Source organism: Rosa chinensis, chromosome 6 (genome assembly GCF_002994745.2).
Source record: "Rosa chinensis cultivar Old Blush chromosome 6, RchiOBHm-V2, whole genome shotgun sequence".
Taxonomy (NCBI): Eukaryota; Viridiplantae; Streptophyta; class Magnoliopsida; order Rosales; family Rosaceae; genus Rosa; species Rosa chinensis.
The window spans coordinates 46,578,802-46,597,533 of record NC_037093.1 but is presented as its reverse complement, the minus strand read 5'-3'; the positions used below and the strand labels follow the sequence as shown (position 1 = coordinate 46,597,533).

The following is an 18,732-nucleotide window of genomic DNA, read 5'->3' as shown; positions in this document are numbered from 1 at the left end:
GTGCAGTTGGGTGATTTCGGACCCGACCGGAAAACGCAACTCCGGGGACTGCACGGCTTCAAGTTTCCTTCCTTGGCTTTGTGGGGGTCGTCTGAGTCGATCTATGGTGTTTGTTTGGATCGATTTACATGGAAATCGGTTCAACTCAGTTTGAGCAAAAATCCAAAGCTTGTGAGGTAGTTTTCGACCCTTTATGCTTGTTTTCTGACTTCGAGCTAGTTATGAGAATTCACAAGCATGCTTAGATGAAGCTTTTTGATGTTGGAAGTTTTACGAAATATTGAGTTTTGGCTGGCGGCGGTGCGCCACCTCCTGTGGCGGCGTTCTGGTGGTTTTCCGGCCATGTAGGGAACTGTTTTTGATATTATATATGTTCTACTTGTTGATACAAGCGTTTCGATATATAATATGCAAATTTTGGAGTTCGAATGGATTTGTTATGATTTTTACGGTTTCATACCGATTGATTTATTTGATCCGTGAGGATTCGAGCTTCCGATTGACTTGTGGTTTGGACACATCGATCGTGGAAGTACTCTGGAGACTTAGGGAGGTCTCAGATGAGGTTTTGCCTCGATTGGCATTACTCATGGGGATTTAGTTCAAAACGGGGGTTTCGAACTTTAATCACTTCGTGATTTGTGCACTGAATCAAAACCCTATGTGTTCAGGTGATTGTTGGACTTGTTGAACGGATTGCGGCGATTGTGCTTGTTTTGGTTCTCGTGTGAAGACGCAGCGAGATTCAAAGGTGAGTAATCTCACAAGGTTCATTAATGAACGGATTACCTTTATCGTTTGGTGAGTAAATCTCACGATATTTGTTATGAGCAGGATCGATATTTTTTATGAGCATGATCGATATTAGTTATGAGCATGATCGATATTTGTTATGAGCGAGATTACCCTATTGTCTTGGAGTTATTAGGTTAACTACGACTATAGTTGGTATTTGTGGTATTCCTAAGTGAATGACTACGTATATGTATATTTACGTGATATATATATATATATATATATATATTGATGAATCTTCGTGATGATTGCCATGTGAAGCTTGTGTAGGAATATTTGTGTAATGAATCAATGACATCAGTATGATGAATCTTTGTGATGATTGTCATGTAAAGCTTGCGTAGAAATATCTGTGTAGCTTGTGTAGGAATATTTGTGTAATGAATCGATGACATCAGTATGATGAATCTTTGTGATGATTGTCATGTAAAGCTTGTGTAGGAATATTTGTGTAATGAATCGATGACGTCAGTATGATGAATCTTTGTGATGATTGTCATGTAAAGCTTGTGTAGAAATATCTGTGTAGCTTAATTGTGTAGGAATATTAGTAGGATGATTGATATCTGTGTGATGACTAGCCATGAATCTATGTGATGACTGCTATCAGCGTGATGACTAGTGATATCTGTGTGAATCTATGTGATGATCGCTATCTATGTGATGACCAGCGATATCTGTGTGATGATTAGTAGGATGGTTGCTATCTGCGTGATGACCGGCAAAATCTATGTGATGATCAGCTGGACAATTGCTATCTATGTGATGATCCTCGAAATCTATGTGATGATCAGTAGGATGATGAATATCTGCGTGATGATTGGTGAAATCTGTGCGATGATCAGTGTGATGACTGCTCAGTAATAGAGCTGAATTATTATTAAGTTAACAAAGATCGAGAGGATTGTTGTGATGGTTGAGGCTACCTACAGACGTCAGAGTGTGGGACTCCGATGACTACTTTGACTTGAATTGCTTGACTTAATGTGACCTCCTGAACTAAATTATATGCTGGGGTTACTATGAATTGTTTTACTTGTTTGATATGTAATTGCCTTGTTTCTCCTTGATTGTATTGATTGATGGTTTGATTTATATTAAGAGCCATAGTGGTGATGAATTGTACTCTGTGGTGAGGATAGGAAGGTGATTTATTGTTTTTCACCTTGATGTCATGTTGATGACAAACAGCTCCTAGGGGGGAGGGAATGAGTGTGATTTGGAATTCGCCGTAGTGCGTTAGGATGGCGTCAAACTTTGCTTGAGGAAGTCTTGTTTGACCGAAATTTGTGTAATTGGATGCTAGGATTTAGGTTCTTAGCATGAGGCTTTAGTCACCAGTTGACTTATGTAAGCACAATATGGAAGGATGTGGAATGGATGGTTGTAGGTGTGAGATGTGTGCTTATCGTTGTTTAGGTTGTGGTGACTTAAGAAATGCGTTTTGTTTTGTGGTTTTGAGTTTACTCATTCGAGCTTCATAAGCTTACCGGGTTTGTTGTGTGGCAACCCGGTGCACTATTCAATGGAATGGTGTAGGGGTTAATCCTGCAGGTCAGGGAAATCGTGGCTGAAGCTGAGGTGGCGCCTTTGCAGCTTTACGGTAGGAAGCTATCTTTGTGACTTTACCGTTGATAAGGACTTCCGTTGTATAGTTACTCTGAGCTGCATTTACGTTTTATTTTGTTGTTGACAATTTAATTCGTAAGCATTGTAATATATGACTCTGTGGAGCGGGTCAATATTGACATAGTGGGTTCAGGGCATCAATATGTACTTGGGTTAAAAGGGAAAAAGTTTCTAGGTATTTTGTATTGATGGCTGAACGTTCACGCATATGTAATTATGAGATTATATATATCGATTTTCATGTGTGTAAAATCAGAGGCGTGACATGAATACTCCCCCTTGTGTCACCCAAACGTGGTGCTCCTCTCGTTGCCTCATTAAAAACCTTGCCGAGTTACAAAAACCCAGTGGGACAAAAATAACCTCGGTCGAAAGGGAAAAAGAGCACAACACACCCTTCATGTTTCGAGGCCATACATGTAGACACCTCCCCCTGATGTCTGCATCTCCCCCTGATGACCAAGGTCATGGGAGTTCGGATAACTTCTGCAAACGATGCTATCAACATGTTTCTAGAAAGTGGAATTTAGTCAATGATTTAGTGAGCAAGTCTGCCACACTGTCCTTAGATCGAACCTAGTTCACTTTGATCTTGAGGAGAGTCTGTTGTTGCTGTTTATGCTTGGTATTGTCGCTATGTAACCTTGCTTCATTAGTTCAAAACAAGCAGCATTATCCTAAATGCTTGTAGGCTCATCTGTGGTAGACTTCAAACCACAATTGTTCGAACATGCGTAACTATGGATCCAATCCATATACATTCACGAACCACTTCGTGAAGAGCAATAATCTCTGCATTGTTCGAAGATATAGCGACTAGGATCTATTCTGTAGACCTCCAAGATATCACTGTCTTTACCCATGGTGAAAACTTAACCAGTTTGGGAATGACCTTTGTGTGGGTAAGAGAGATACCCAATATCAGCAAAACCTTCCAAAACACATGTTGTTTTGGGATGGGGATAGAGGACGCAGGCTAATGTTGGCGGCGTTCCTGGTGTGTGATGGGTTCGAATCCATCGTCTCTCTGTACGGATAGAACAAGCCCACATCAATCGTATATCTCAAGTACCGAAACATATCTTTTACACCAATCTAATGGTGTCGCGTTGGCAAAAGCTATATCTAGCTAACAAGTTCACAGCATATGAGATGTCTGGTCTTGTGCATTGAGTTAAGTACAATAATGCGCCTATTGTACTTATGTAGGGCATTTCTGCCCCTAGCACATCTTCGCCATCATTCTTCGGACGAAGAGGATCCTTTTTAGGATCAAGACTACAGACGATCATGGGGGTGCTTGATGGTTTGACCTTGTCAAAATGCCTAAGCATCTATCAACACGATGCTCAAGTTCCAAACCGAGACATAATCGTGTTCTCCTAAAATCCTTCATCTCAAACTCAGATTTCAAGTGTTCAGCTGTTTCTCTTAACTTTTTAAGGACTTCCAATGAAGATCATGTCCAATATAAACCACGATAGAATCCGAAACTTGTTATGGAAATGCGCGGGCATATCCCTTCCCAATCAAGTAGTCACTTTTAGTGAGCATTTCAACCTTATTGTAAATGCGCTCTGTGGTCTAGAGCCACTTGACTTGGGTAAATGAAGTTCACCATGAACCTTCATGTATATTCCATATCTAGATCCCAATATAGATATGTAGTGACCACATTTGTAAGCTGCATGTTCAGTTATTCAGAAACTACCAAACTAACAGGGTAGTGGAGTGCAATGACATCCATTACGAGAGAATATGTCTCATCGTAGTCGATTCCAGTGCGTTTTTTTAGAAGCCTTGCGCCATAAGGTGAGATTACCATATCTTTTTCTTATCATGCTTTCTAACGAAGACCCATTAGTCAATAGGTTTTATGTCAGGAGGTGTTGGCATCACTGGCTCAAAAACCTTCCTCTTCGTTAGAAAATTCAACTTAACCTGGACTGCATCTTTCTATTTAGGCCAAATTTCTTTACGTTGACATTCATTCATCAACGAAGCGTGGTTCGATATCATCTGACTCAACAAACTCATGAGCAACGAAATGCGCAACTACATCATCATTATGATGGAGTTTCTATCGCACGTCACATGTACACTAGTGTAATTTTCATAGAGCTCTATATTCTCATGAATAGGTTCTGACGTTAAGGTGTCCCCCAACGATAACCATAATCCGGAAGATTCTCATGAGACGAATTTTAAGTCTATATGATCAAAGGATTAGAATGTGCCAAAGTATCATTCGAACCCACGGGCCTCCCACGTATCCTAGCTGGAGTCATGGCCTATAACGCCAGAGTGTCACTCTCTTTGGCATTGGCGCCATGCCTACCTCCGTGTAGGGTGGCTTTACGTCCTCTCGTAGGGACATCCTTCCTTGTAGGCATGTTTGCAGCAGATATGTGTAATCTTGTCACTTTAGTGAGGATCGAGATGAGACATAGTGGGGACAAACCACGACAATTCCTGTTGTTCCTGCTTAACATTCGTTTTCTTATCTTCCCCTAACGACGGGAAGACTGTCTCATCAAAGTGACAATCCGCAAGACATGCGGTAAATAGATCGCCTAGCAAGGGCATTAAGTGGCAGACGATTGTTGGAATCTCAAATCCAACGTAGTTGTCCATTCGTCTGTAAGGACCTGTTGAGAATATATACATCCCACATGGGAAAAATGGGACCTTGCCTATAGGTTTATAAGGGTTTGGGCCACTCCATCCATTACTAATTGGTTTTGGATGTGAACATCAAATTACTTTATCATGGTATCAGAGCGGGTTACCCACATGTGCATGCCTAACGGCCACACGGGCTCCACGTCACCCAAAGTTGTCCATGTGTATGGCTTGAAAATTCGCCACACGTGCGGGGGCGTGTTGAGAATATATACATCCCACATGGGAAAAATGGGACCTTGTCTATGGGTTTATAAGGGTTTGGGCCACTCCATCCATTGCCAATTGGTTTTGGATGTGAACCCCAAATATATACGCTCTGATACCATGCTAAAGTAATTTGGAGTTCACATCCAAAACCAATTAGCAATGGATGGAGTGGCCCAAACCCCTATAAACCCATAGGCAAGGTCCCATTTTTCCCATGTGGGATGTATATATTCTCAACAGGACCCATCATTGAGCGCTATGGCGGCACAATTGGCATATAAATGGCACACTCAAATATGCGTTAGTACGATACTTGTACCCAGTCACTAGCTGTGACGCATAGATAGATTGAGTGGCGGTGGATCATAGACGAATTAGCATAGCTGCATGCGATATTGCATCACCCAAGCGGACATAAGATTTAATGATATTGACTACTAACGTTCAAAGAAAACTCTGCATGCAATGCAATGGCCTAGAATGATCTATTTCCTAATCAAAACCTTTGAAATTCAAGGTGTCACGCAAGTAAATAGGTAGGCATTCAATGCTGGATTCTCTCATCAATCCAATTCTATCCCTATGCATTCACAAAACTTCATCCAGTGTTTGGAAACAAGTGTCTGCATAGCCTTATTTCCCAACATGCAGAGATATGATTTTTCCATCAAAGTTGTCTCCATCTTTTTTAACTATCATCTTATAATTTTTCATCCTCACTATTCCATCCATATCTGATTAAGCACCAATTCATCTCTGTTTCCAGTTTCCTTCTTTTTCTTCATTTCTTCAAAATCCCATCCCAGTTATATAAACCTTCATAGTCTTCATAATAATAGTAGTATAAGCTCGGGCACTTGATCACTTGAGGGCTTAGAGATGAGTATGGAGATAGATACCTACCAGAAAGAAAGTGATGATCAGTATGTTGATTGGAAAGGAAGAAAGGCAAATCCTAAAATCCATGGTGGAATTAGAGCTGCTGCCTTTGCATGTGGTAAGTTGCACCAGCACGGATCTTAACCATTCTTTATGTATAATGACACTGCATATGGGATCTTAATTCATCTAATATTGAGGAACCTTAGTTTTTTATAATTCAGGATCTTAATGATCTCACCTCCATCTAAACCACTAATCCAGGAGCATGTTTCACAATCTAATATTCCTTTTTTCATTTTAGTACATAACATACAGATTACTTACTGGGATCAAGCAAACCTTTGGTACTTTGATATGAAAGTGTAGGACTATTATGATTGATGGATGATATTGATCTGGTCACAATAAAATTCTTGTTGTGGTACAGTTGTTGAGGTCTTTACCAACATGGTTTTCTTATGCAATGCCAGTAACTTTGTCACATACTTCACAAAGTCAATGCATTATCCAACTGCTAAATCAGCAAATATGGTCACCAATTTCATGGGAACCTCTTTTTTGCTCACCATCATGGGAGGCTTTATCAGTGACTCACTCTTCACTAGATTCACAACCTTCATTCTTTCCTGCATAATTGAGTTGCTGGTAAACATGTTTATCTTTCAAACTATGTCATTTTCATCTGTTTCTCAAGTTAATCCTAAATGGTCTTAACAAACCTCTTGACTGATATTATATATAGGGACTAATCTTGCTGACAATCCAATCTCAAAGCAGAAGGTTACGGCCGGCGTTGAATTTAAAGCCTTCTCAGTCTCAAGCAGCAATTCTGTACACTGGCCTTTACGCCATTGCTGCTGGTGCTGCTGGACTCAGTGCCAACTTACCTGCACATGGTGCTGATCAGCTTGATCACAGCAATCAGAGACAGATCTCTGCCTTCTTCAATTGGTTTTTCTTTTCCTTATGCACTGGTGGACTCATTAGCTCAACTGTCATGGTTTGGGTGGAAGAGAACAAAGGCTGGAATTGGAGCTTTCCTATAACAGTTATAGTTTTGAGTTTGGCGCTTCTTATCTTCATCAGTGGAAGTCCATTTTATAGGCACAAACGACCCACTGGGAGCTCATTAACAAGGATCATCAAGGTAAACGGAAGTTGATGAAAATGCAATTGGAAAAATACTAATGAAGTACAGATAGACTATACTGTTGTAGTTGCATTTTGATTCTTGTGTTTGGAAATGTAAAAGGTACTTACTTCTGCTTCTCAAAACTGGAAAGCCTCGCCAGACGAGAGATTGGGGAACCGGTATGCAGTAGCTGCACTCAACCTGAACAGAGCGGATGGAGATCACAAGTTTAAGTAACTTCTTCTTTTCCTCTCATCTCAATCTGTCCCTTAGGAGGATTGCTAGAACTTTACCCCTTATTGTTGTCATCCTCCATTATATATTTCATAACGTTTTATGTGTGAATCATTTCTAATTTGACTGATTTCTTGCAACGATGTCTTAAGAGGGTGATCTTGAAAGTGAATGGTTTCTTTCAAGAGAATAGGTTTGCTAGCATTTCTCTTCCTTAATTGTCATGGTGACATGTATAGCTTGCATCTTGATTCTATGTATCTGTTATCTAACATGAAGTATGATTTCTCAGGTTCCTGGACAAAGCATTAATAGACAACAGAGTCAATGCAGCTGAAATTAAGGAAACAAGAACTTTTCTTGGCCTTTTACCTATATTTGCAAGCACAATCATGATGAACTGTTGCCTAGCTCAACTTCAAACATTCTCCGTGGTACAAGGGAGCATAATGAATAGGAAACTACATAACTTTGAAATTCCGACTCCATCATTAACAGTAATCCCTCTTATCATCATGCTATCCTCCATTCCCTTATACGAACGATTACATTCTGGAAATAACATCATCTTCAAACCACCCTGGAGGATCGGACTGGGGCTAGCACTAGCATCAGGCTCAATGGCCGTAGCTGCTCTCGTCGAAGCTAAGAGGCGTGCAGAGGCTGCTGACAGCAATGTGATATCGGTATTTTGGCTCGGGTGGCAATTCCTGTTGCTAGGAGTGTCTGATATGCTCACTCTTGGAGGAATGCTCGAGTTCTTTTACTCCGAGGCACCCAATAGCATGAGAAGCATGTGCATTGCTTTGTCATGGTGCTCAACATCAATGGGGTACTTCTTGAGCTCAGTGCTGGTGTCCATAGTAAATTCAGTTAGTGGAAAATATGGGAAAGAGTGGCTTGGAGGAATGAATTTGAATCATGGGCGCTTGGATCTGTTTTACACACTTCTTAGCATTCTCAACTCCCTGAATTTTCTCAACTACATGTATTGGGCAAAAAGGTATTAGATATTACCATTTCATAGTACGTTTATTGTAACAAAGTTAACACTGTATGAGTGTATGTCGCATCATATATATCATATATAGAACATCGAATTATAAAACCTAGTTATCTCATAAGATCATTGTATAAACTCTTTTCAATAAATTAAAATTTCCTTGTGTCCAGGTTTTCTGAAACAAAATTATGAAAGGTGCTTGCTTCTGCAGTATCTGCTGCCAGACTAATTCCAAATAGAGCTGATGGAAGAAGAATACAATTCCATCACTGGTTTAAGTAGTTTCGTTATCATCTCTTATCGTATGGCTCTTAAAAAGGTGATTAGTGCATGGTAAACATGGACTTGATTACTATATGTGTTTGACACTGCACCATCATTCCTTTCTTTTTTAATTATCTTAACTTAATGTTATGATTTCTATTTTCTAAGTTTGTTAGACAAAGCATGAGTTGATAACAGTTCAATGCAGCTCAAGTTGAGGAAACAATCACTTTTCTTGGCCTTCCACTCCTATGTGGAAGGAATGGAAACACAATCATGATGAGTTTTGCGTTGCGCAGCTTCAGTCTTCAGACATTCTGAGTGGTACAAGGGAGCAAAAGAGAACAGAAAACTATGCAATTTCGAATTCCCGACTCCACCACTATCAGTACTCCCCCTCACGTACCATGACCTTGCTCTATTCCCTTTGAATGATCACACACAGAAAAAGTCACCACTTTCCAGCATCAAGGTCAATGGCGCGCTGTAGTAGCTATATTTCAAGCTAGGAGAGGCGCAACGGCTACAAAAAGCAATATGACAATATCTCTGTCTTAACTTTGCTTGCAGTTCTTCTTGCTAGGAGTTTATGATATGCTTGATCTTGGACCAATGCTCGCGTTCTTTTACTCGAGAAATGAACTGCTATGCTAAGAAATCAAACATAGATTGATACGGAATACGAATAGTTACTAACAGAATGATCATAAACAGAGCTGACTGCCGGAAATAAACACTAATTAGCGAGAAAAATTTATTAGTCGGGAGTGTCATGCAACAAATTAATTAATAGGGAAAATTTCACAAACAGTATACCAAGTAAATGTCACTAATAATTTTTATACATAAAGTTCCAAACCAATCATTTTGGTACACGAAATTTGAAACTCAACCCACTATCAGTACACAACGTCAATGACGCCGTTAATTTGAGGGGTAATATGGTCTTTTCAGTTTTTTACTCTGAGCACCCGGCTCTCTCTCTCTCTCTCTCTCTCTCTCTCTCTCTCTCTCACTATGGGCACCCATCTCTCTTCCTCCCTCCCAATCCTGATCACCTCTGCAATTCCAACCTAATCAATCCACAGCTTTTCATCTCTGCTGAAACAACAACCACAGCTTTTCACCTCTGCTGAATCAACAACCATTATCATAATCCTAATCCCGGTGTTCAACAACAACAACTACAACAACTCCAGGTTCTCCCTGCCTCTTCCGGTCCTTCCTGACCATAACCCGACTTGCTCCGCCACCAAGCCGCCCAAGACCTCGACTGAATAGATCGTAATCCATCTCGCAACTCATCATCCAAAACCCCAATTCCAATTCCAATTCCAATTGAATCTTTCTTCTTCATCATCAAAACCAATCAATCACACGCATACCCATCTTCTCAGACCCAATTTCTCTCTTCTCACCTTCATCTCAGCGATTCTCTCTCTCTCTCTCTCTCTCTCTCTCTCTCTCTCTCTCTCTCTCTCTCTCTCTCTCTACATCTCAATTTGCTAGAAAATCCTAAGAGGTTGTGATGAGAGCACCGAAGCTTTGCTCGAAGAATAAGAGGAGAGAATATGTTGGTCATACGTGACGTAAAACCAGAGTGGAAGCCATAGTGGAATCAGTTTCCGGTGACGGAGAAGGCGAGGTTGAAGGCCAAGCAAGGAGTGAGAACTGTTAGGCTAACGGAGGCAGATGTGGTGGATCCGGAGATGGGTGTAGGGATTGTGGTGGTGATCGGTGGTGGGGATGGGGCTGGGATTAGAAGTGGGGTTAAGTTTTGTGGGTATGGATTTGGAAGGTGGAGGAGATGCGGTGGTCGCCGGGGTCGAGGTTTCTGGGTTTGGGTATGTGGGGGGGGGGGGGGGGGAGAGAGAGAGAGAGAGAGAGAGAGAGAGAGAGAGAGAGAGAGAAGGAGAGAATCAGAGGAGATCAGGAGATTTTTTTTTTTTTAACCGAAAAAATGAGCCAGAGTGTGATAGTACTAAATTACCATTTGACAAATGCATATATAATGACATTAGAGTTAACGGCGTCATTGACGTCGTGTCTACATAGTGGGTCGGTATCGAGAGTCCGTATACCAAAATGATCGGTTTGGAACATTATGTATAAAAATTATTAGTGGCCTTTACTTGGTGTACTGTTTGTGAAATTTTCCCTAATTAATACTATAGTTAACCTCATTACGAAGATTAAAGAACTTATCAAATCGAAAATACACATAACTTGCCTCCGAACTTGCCTCCCATCCTCCCGCTAGGGTTTCTTCACAAAAATTTCTTCCTCCGTCCGACGGCGTGTCCCGGTGACACTGTCGTCGGACGGGCTTGTTTTCAAAAGCCTTTATGGCTGATTGGCTTGGGGTGATGTCCTCAGTCCTAACTTGGATCAAGATGATGGCAAGGAAATTGGAGGAGTTGGGGTCGCAGTGGTGGTTTGATGGGGTCAACTGGGTTGAGATCTTCGCGAAGGCTGAATCGGTGCGGCGTGCAGTGGTGGGCTACGGATGGATCGATCGGCGCCGTCCCCAGCCTCTTCTCTGGCTATGCAGTCGTGTGACTGTGGAAGGGAGACGAGCTCTGTGGATGCTCGAGATCACTGTGCAACAGGTGTTAGTATCCCAGATCGGAAGAGTTCGGATCTAGTATTTTTTTGGTCTGAGAAGGAACGGCGCTGGTTGGGTTGGTTGGTTCGGCGATGGTCCGAGCTCTCGTATGAGAGATGGGTTGGGTAGTCGATTTTGACCTTGGATAGTGGTGTGATGTTGGAGGCACGTCAGGGAAGGCCTTACCGGGGGGAAGAACAGTGCGACGGTGGTGGTAGGTGTGCAGAGGCAACTGTGGGTCTGGGTTATGGGCCGCAGCCTTCTCCTTGCAGTCTTGATTTTTGTTTAGGCTTGGACCAAACTTTTGGGCTCTTGCTTGTTGGTTTTTTCTTTTCATTGTTGCTTTTATTTTCTAGTAGTTGTTGGCTTTATGCCATTAATAAGTCACTATCAATTTTGGGTAGGACGAGGTAGGTTTTGTCCCGATCTGTGCACCTTGAGTGCCATGTCTGGTTTAGGACAGCGGCGAGTTCCTTGCATTGTCAAATGGTCGCAGCCTCCTAGTGGCAGGATGAAATTCAGTGTCACCGAATTTATTTTTCGGTGGCAACATAGTGGGAAAGTTAATATTATTGTATTATGGCTCTGCATGAGCGTTATCTTTCCGGTATGTCTCAAAAATTGTAAAGCAAATGGAGTAGCCAATGATGCACTCTTTGCTAATTGGTGCGTGTTAGAATACACAGGATTAGTAGGGAATCCTGATATTATTTCGGGATTTTCTCTCAAAGCTTATTGTCATACGGGGTTTAGGCACCATGTCGATCCCCCCCCCCCCCCCCTTGTATTCTATGATTTCATCAATGGTCATGACTTAAGGACAGCCGATTTGACCCTATCTCCAAAAAAAAAAAAAAAGTTATCAAATCATAGGTACTTTCGGAGTTTATCATTGTATTTTATAAAACTTTGGTATTACGTCCCCCAGTTATACTCATTGATTCTCATCAACAAAGCTCTCCTCGTACATGTTTCCCTCAAACAATTATGGAACAACAGCTGCTCAATGGCCCTTTCCCCATCTCCTCATGATTGAATTTGGGGTCTAACAAATCAAATCCTGGCCGGTCATGATCATCATCGTGTTCATTAGTTGTGTCCAATTCTGCAACGGTAATCAAGTGTGTCACATCATAAGTTGCAATCAGTGTGGCTGTTGGGTGTGCCGAAGTCTTCAATGGGGTATTGGTTGTTAAGTGTCAACAATTCAAGGAAAATGTAACCCTGGAATATGTCAACCAGTGATTCACAATTTCACATGTTGTCGTTTCTCCTGCTATTTTCTTCATCTACTTTGATCCTCTTTCAACTTCAATGTTCTTGGATCGCAACAGTGATTCACCAAAATATTGCATTGTCGGGTTGAGTGTTGACAGTTTCGCCACATATCTCTCGTTACGTAGTCATAAATCTAGAAAAAAAATCTTCTCGACTAATGAGGGTGTGGGGCTGTTTAACTCGATGTAAATTCAAGATATATGTGAAATGGAAATCTCGTATCGGAAAAAAGGCACAACGTACAACAATGCACCGGCCTGTTTGGTTTAAGATATGTTTTACTCCTTCCAATACTAAGGATTTTCAAGATGAACCCTACACCTGTTAGTTCTTAAGGTGATACAAATCAAACCCAAAGGTCTGACCGGGACAAGTCATACAAGGTAGAGTTACTCGGAGGCTAAGTGGAGCGATTTAAAACAAAAATCATGATTAATTGAAAGTGGAGTTGGGATGAACCATGATATCTCTCAAAAGAATGATAATTTGTGAGAAATATTAAATCTCGTTTATTATAGATTGTAGATATTGTTAGAGTTGTGTAGCTCGATGCAAACTTAAAATATGAAAAAAAGTAATTATGAAAACAATAAAAGACAACATACTAACCTTCTAATTGTTTCAACAAAATTAAACTAACAAAAAAAAAAAAGAGTCCATGCAACACTTAATTTTCTGATCTACGCTACAAAGATCTTCACTCATAAAGAACTGAAGATCTTTTTTGATACATAACCATCTCAAAGATGTTCTTCACTCATAAAGCTCTTTTTCAATACATTACCGTCTCTGTAAGAATTCTAGTCATAATTCAGTGAACCTTGTCCATTAGAAACCACTTTTCCTAATGTTCATGACTTCAAAAAGTTGCTTATTTTTCAGATCGATCACCACGCAAACGTACTATTTAAATCCGGAGACGGGGGAATTTACAGGCTGAAGAAACGTGCAAGTCAACACACCAACAAATCGTGCAAAAGTCAAGAAAAAAGGCCTTCGATGCATGTGAGAGTCAATAACTTGTTGGTGTTATCTTGACCTTATTTTATAAATAGTTAATTTCTACTAACAAGATTATTTGAATCAGACGAAAAGAGGAGCTGAAATAAATAGAAAAACTTGCAAATTGAGATCACAGAGGAAGTTCAAAGGTATTGACAGTATAGCGAAAAATAGAAATTGTGCTTTAGGTTGACAGTAGAACAAATGAGAGGAATGCGTTCGAAATTACCAATTGGAAAAGGAAAGTTTAGTCTTCTGGAGAACTACTTGAATTTTGTGCACTGTGATTTGTTTTCATCAGGTCTAGCTGTATACTATAAATAAATAAAGTAATACTACTTATTTTATCTTTTCGTCATGCACTTACCTGTACATATCTTAGGATGAAAAAGTCAAGCCAAATTATCAACAGTAAAATCAAACATTTTTTTATTTTATCAAATCAACACTCATATACAGTAACTAGCCTATTGTGAGTCGAACTCACGACATTCCACTTACAAATGGGAGACTTATGTCACTAGACCAAATAGTAATGGAAGTTAAATCAAACATTTTCTTCAAATTGAGAAATTTTCTAAAATAATATGTTGTAGTTGAGTAATTATTCTGTGGGTATTGAAATATCATGTGTCATTACCAAGTAGTGAACTAGACCTATCTTGGCATGTTAGCAGAGGTGAATACACGAGCAAAAAAGAGAAGAAAAGGTTTATAAATAAACCGATCACATTAATCCGGACTACAACACAAAGGTGATCGGTGATCCGGTACTATATAATAATTTCTCATTATAATTAAAAATAAACATAAAACCCCTTAACCCACTCCACCCTTACATATGTCAGTGAGAATCGAACCCATGACCTTTAATAATGTTAGAATTATAATTTACCAGCATGTCATAGCTCACGGGCAACTTCTCATTATTATATAAATTATCCGTTAGTTATCTTATTTGCAAGAGTTTAAGAATATATCTCAACTACTAAAACAAAACTCTTACTCAATCGAGACATGGAATTACAATGTAGGAAAAAGTGAAAAACAAAATCAAAAAGCGATTCCACTTCCTTTACCATCAATCCCATAAAGAAGATTGAAAGATTGAACCGCATATGATTTTCATTTGAACCCAATAGAATGATAGACTATGACTAAACAACCCACACATCATATTACATACAAAATAGTTATAAATTGATTTAATGATTCATGTAAACGTAAAAATTATTACGAACTATTTCTTCAATCTTTTACTCACACTCTCTTTACTTGTACGTTTCAATTAGGATTAAAAAAAACATCTCATATAAGCAAGTTTACGTAATTATAATAAGATTTCTGCAAAACAAAATTTCTTTCAAAAATATATGTAATAGTATCCAAAAGCTACCTCTTTTGCAAAATCTCCAACGACTAAAACCTCTTACTCAATTGAGATAAGTGATTACATAGGAAAATGTGAAAAACAAAAACAAAAAGGGATTTCATTCTTTTCTGAGTTTTCTCATATAAAGAAGATCGAAACATCGAAGCATATACCATTTTCACATGCGCACAATATTTTTCCGTCCATACTCCATTACCTTCCTTGGTTAGAAACTTAGAAAGGTTGGGTGGCCCGGTGTAGTTTTTCAGAAAGGACGAATCAAATTCCATGTCGCACTGTTCACATGTTTGCTTTTTCATAGATAAAATATAAAGTCGTCTCCAACATAAAAGTGGAGGCAAAGCAAGTCCTGCTATTACGAGGTCGACCCAGAAAAACAAATCCTTAATTAGATGGAATTTTCTCATATGTATTCATAATAATTCACCAATCCCCATTCCACCGACGACCCCCATGAATTCACTGCCCTAATTTAGTGCTCATCTAACGGTATTCTCTGCATTATGCAAGTAGCCCACATGTCTCCCCTAGTTAAATCTCCTTTTGGGGATATCTTCATTTAGTGCTCGTGAGTCGCGACCCATTTTCAATACACACACCGTGTTAGGGATTCAAATTTGCTCACCACCAATATTTTGATAGTGATACCACCACTCAACACAAAATTGTCATGTGTTATAAAACACAATTATGGTTAATCATGATATTTTATTAAAAAATAATTTCAATTAATTCTATATGACGTGATAAGTTTTAATAGGATGGTGATATCACCACAAAATAAAAGTGGTGAGCAAATTTGAATCCCCATACTAGGAAACAAAGGATTTTTAGCCTTTATACACTTGATCGGTATTTCATTAGAATGTAAAGAAACTTGAGGTTTCAATCGTATGGTGAGCACTACCTTAGAATGAATTGCAGTTGTTTACATGTTGTATATGCATATATTTAAGTAAATGAATGATTCGTATTCGATTTAATTCAAATTGTTAGAATTTAAGACAATTGTTTACTGAATTTTTTTAAAACTCTTTACTACTTTTGTTTTAATCAGAATGGTAACAAGAGCTTTCAAAAGAAGTCTGTCCATTTAGAATTCACAATCGAAATCCATATTGACGCACTGATTGAGCCAATTAGGCCTAATTCCAAACACAAAAGAGGTTGACTTAACTTGAAGAGTTCCTTTGCGAGGCGATGTGCAACCTTGTCGCAATCATGTTTCACAAATTACCAACTACAAACAATAAAATACTTAACTAATTGTTTAACTTCGTCTAAAATATGACCCTCCAAACTAAGATCTAATCCTTTACTACTTTTTTTTTGGTTACAATCTAATCCTTTACTACTTGTTTTCACATAATTCTATAAATAGTACACAACCTATTTTGTTATATTTTAATTTTAAATAGTTTATTGGTAATATAATTACCTTTGATCCAAATAAAAGACAATTACCAATTAAATAAACAATGAATTAATTGACACCTTGATAAATTGGCGATTATCAAAATATGCGTGCATTTGCTTTAAAATCTCGGAGCACCAATCACGAAGCAGTGAAGCACCACGTTTCTCTCCACCTCACTCCAGCAATGGATATAAATAACCCTACTGAATGCTCCTTTACATTAATTTTACGGTCACTGAGCAAAGCAAACACTAATTTCTCACTCGCTCTCTCTCTCCAATGGCTTCCTTCTCTCCCTTCCTCCTGATCTCCCTCTCGGCTCTGCTAATCTTACCCTCTCAGTCAGCCGACTGCCCCTCCGCCAAGTTCAAGAACAACAAGTCCTTCAGCAACTGCACCGCCCTCTCCTCCCTCAGCTCCTACCTCCACTATACCTACAACCCCTCCAACTCCTCCCTCGCCGTCGCCTTCATCGCCACACCTCCCAAGTCCGGCGGCTGGATCGCCTGGGCCATCAACCCCAACAGCACCAAAATGCCCGGCGCTCAAGCCATAGTCGCCTACACCAAAGAAGACGGCACCCCCATGATCAAAACCCTCGACATCAAATCCTACGACAAACTGATTCCCGGAAAGCTGGCCTTCGACGTCTGGGACACCAGCGCCGAGCTCACCGACGGAACCTTAACGCTCTTCGCCACCGTCAAGGTTCCGGAGAAGGCAGAGACGCTGAACCAGGTCTGGCAGGTGGGCCCTGGAGTCAACCAGTCCAACGGCTTCATCATGAAGCACGAAATGGGCAAGGAAAATCTCGCCGCGTACGGTCTCTTGAGATTGGCAGGCACCGCCAGTACCAACACCACAAACACCACTAGTGGCAGCGCGGCTAGTCCCACGAGTGGAGCGCCCTTGAGGATTCGTGAAGGAGGACACGTGGGTTTGTTCTCTATTTTGCTCTTGGGCCTTGGGACTCTTCTTGTTTTCTAGATTTGGACCTCTTTTTTTTTTTTTTTTTTTGGAATTTGAATTTGGGGTCGGAGATTTTCTTTGTATTCCCACATGGGGCTTTCAGAAATTTTTAAGTGGAAGAATAATATTAGTTATTAGTCCCATTTGCTTGTTATTATTTATAGATCATTGTTACGGTTCTACCTAGCTTTCTTAATAGTTATTTGCTTATCAAACTGTGATACGATCTGCAAGAACGGATCATTAAACAATTTTTGAACTACCATATGGTTCATATTCATGATTTGTTATTCAAAGAAGATTCCCAGTCCGGTGGAATACGTTAGATTTATCGATTGATCTATAAACATAAAGTGTCACTTCAATTTTGTTTTGTATTGAGACAAAAGTGGGTCTCTTTTTTGAAATGAAGCACTCAAAGCAAAAAAAAAGAGTTTTGATTTTTGGCCAAAAATCAAAGAATTACATATGGTCCAGCTTCAGTTACTTACAAAAAGAACACTTGTGTTGATGATCAAATATTAATAGTAATTTTTTTTCTCCAATAACAATTATGATGTGTGATTATAAACAAAATAGTTTAAAATTGATTCTTATTTTAGTCGGTAATTGACCTATCGATGAAAAAGGGTTGCTTTATTTTTTTCATAGAGACGAAAAGGGTCACTAATTGAAAGAGAAGTCTTTTGAATTTTCATTTTATGGCCTGGAATTGAAGAAATGAATGTGGTCTGGTTTCATTGGTCTCTCGTCTCAAACACCAAAAAATTACGAAATTCATTCTCATGTGAAACGGTTAGATAGTAATGATTTTTAATAGACAGCCACCATTACCACCACGAAAATTTTTCTATACGGCAGCCGCACGGTCACTTGGTGCGGCTGCTCAATCAAAACACACCCGTGCGGCTGCCCAATCAAAACACACCAAACTTTACATGTATTCTGAAACTACCTCTTTTTTTTTAAAGTGAAATATCCAAAATACTCTCCTAAGAACTTGATTGGATAACCCTAAGAACCTGATTGGATAGCCCGGCCACATGTCTCTACCACCACAATATGATCCCTCTCTTTCGTCTCAGCGCAACCACTATCCTTTTGGAGCTTTGCACATCTTTATTTGGAAAACTACCACTTAAGATAAGATGAATAGTCCTTTCCATGAAACCAAAAACGAAATGGTCCAAAAAGCCACCACCCGAGTGACCTACATGCCCAAGTGCACCTGCTTCAG

At 39.7% G+C, this 18,732-nt stretch overlaps 2 protein-coding genes across 3 annotated transcripts; both read left to right on the top strand.

Annotated features, from left to right (window-relative positions):
- The first annotated feature begins 5,827 nt into the window (after window positions 1–5,827).
- On the top strand, window positions 5,828–8,592 carry LOC112171433 (protein NRT1/ PTR FAMILY 4.2). 2 transcript variants are annotated; one of them, XM_040509764.1, is made up of 5 exons: window positions 5,828–6,313; window positions 6,669–6,843; window positions 6,941–7,345; window positions 7,451–7,563; window positions 7,857–8,592. In XM_040509764.1, exons 1-5 carry the CDS (start codon window positions 6,309–6,311, stop codon window positions 8,572–8,574), a joined length of 1,416 nt encoding a protein of 471 aa, XP_040365698.1. In that variant the 5' UTR covers window positions 5,828–6,308; the 3' UTR covers window positions 8,575–8,592. The 2 variants fall into 2 exon arrangements, with proteins under 2 accessions (XP_040365698.1, XP_040365697.1); XM_040509763.1 differs by having other exon boundaries at window positions 6,626–6,843.
- Window positions 8,593–16,733: 8,141 nt separating this feature from the next.
- Window positions 16,734–17,656, top strand: LOC112172433 (auxin-induced in root cultures protein 12). The gene has a single exon (XM_024309776.2). The coding sequence runs from the start codon at window positions 16,806–16,808 to the stop codon at window positions 17,511–17,513; it is 708 nt and encodes a 235-aa protein (XP_024165544.1). The 5' UTR covers window positions 16,734–16,805; the 3' UTR covers window positions 17,514–17,656.
- The last annotated feature ends 1,076 nt before the right edge of the window (window positions 17,657–18,732 follow it).

Excerpts from the sequence above, each read along its gene's own strand:
- LOC112171433 (XM_040509763.1), top strand. The coding sequence starts at position 6,196 with ATGAGTATGGAGATAGATACCTACCAGAAAGAAAGTGATGATCAGTAT. Across the intron at positions 6,314-6,625 it reads AGCTGCTGCCTTTGCATGTG|TTGTTGAGGTCTTTACCAAC; the intron begins GTAAGTTGCACC and ends GTTGTGGTACAG. Across the intron at positions 7,346-7,450 it reads CATTAACAAGGATCATCAAG|GTACTTACTTCTGCTTCTCA; the intron begins GTAAACGGAAGT and ends GAAATGTAAAAG.
- LOC112172433 (XM_024309776.2), top strand. The coding sequence starts at position 16,806 with ATGGCTTCCTTCTCTCCCTTCCTCCTGATCTCCCTCTCGGCTCTGCTA.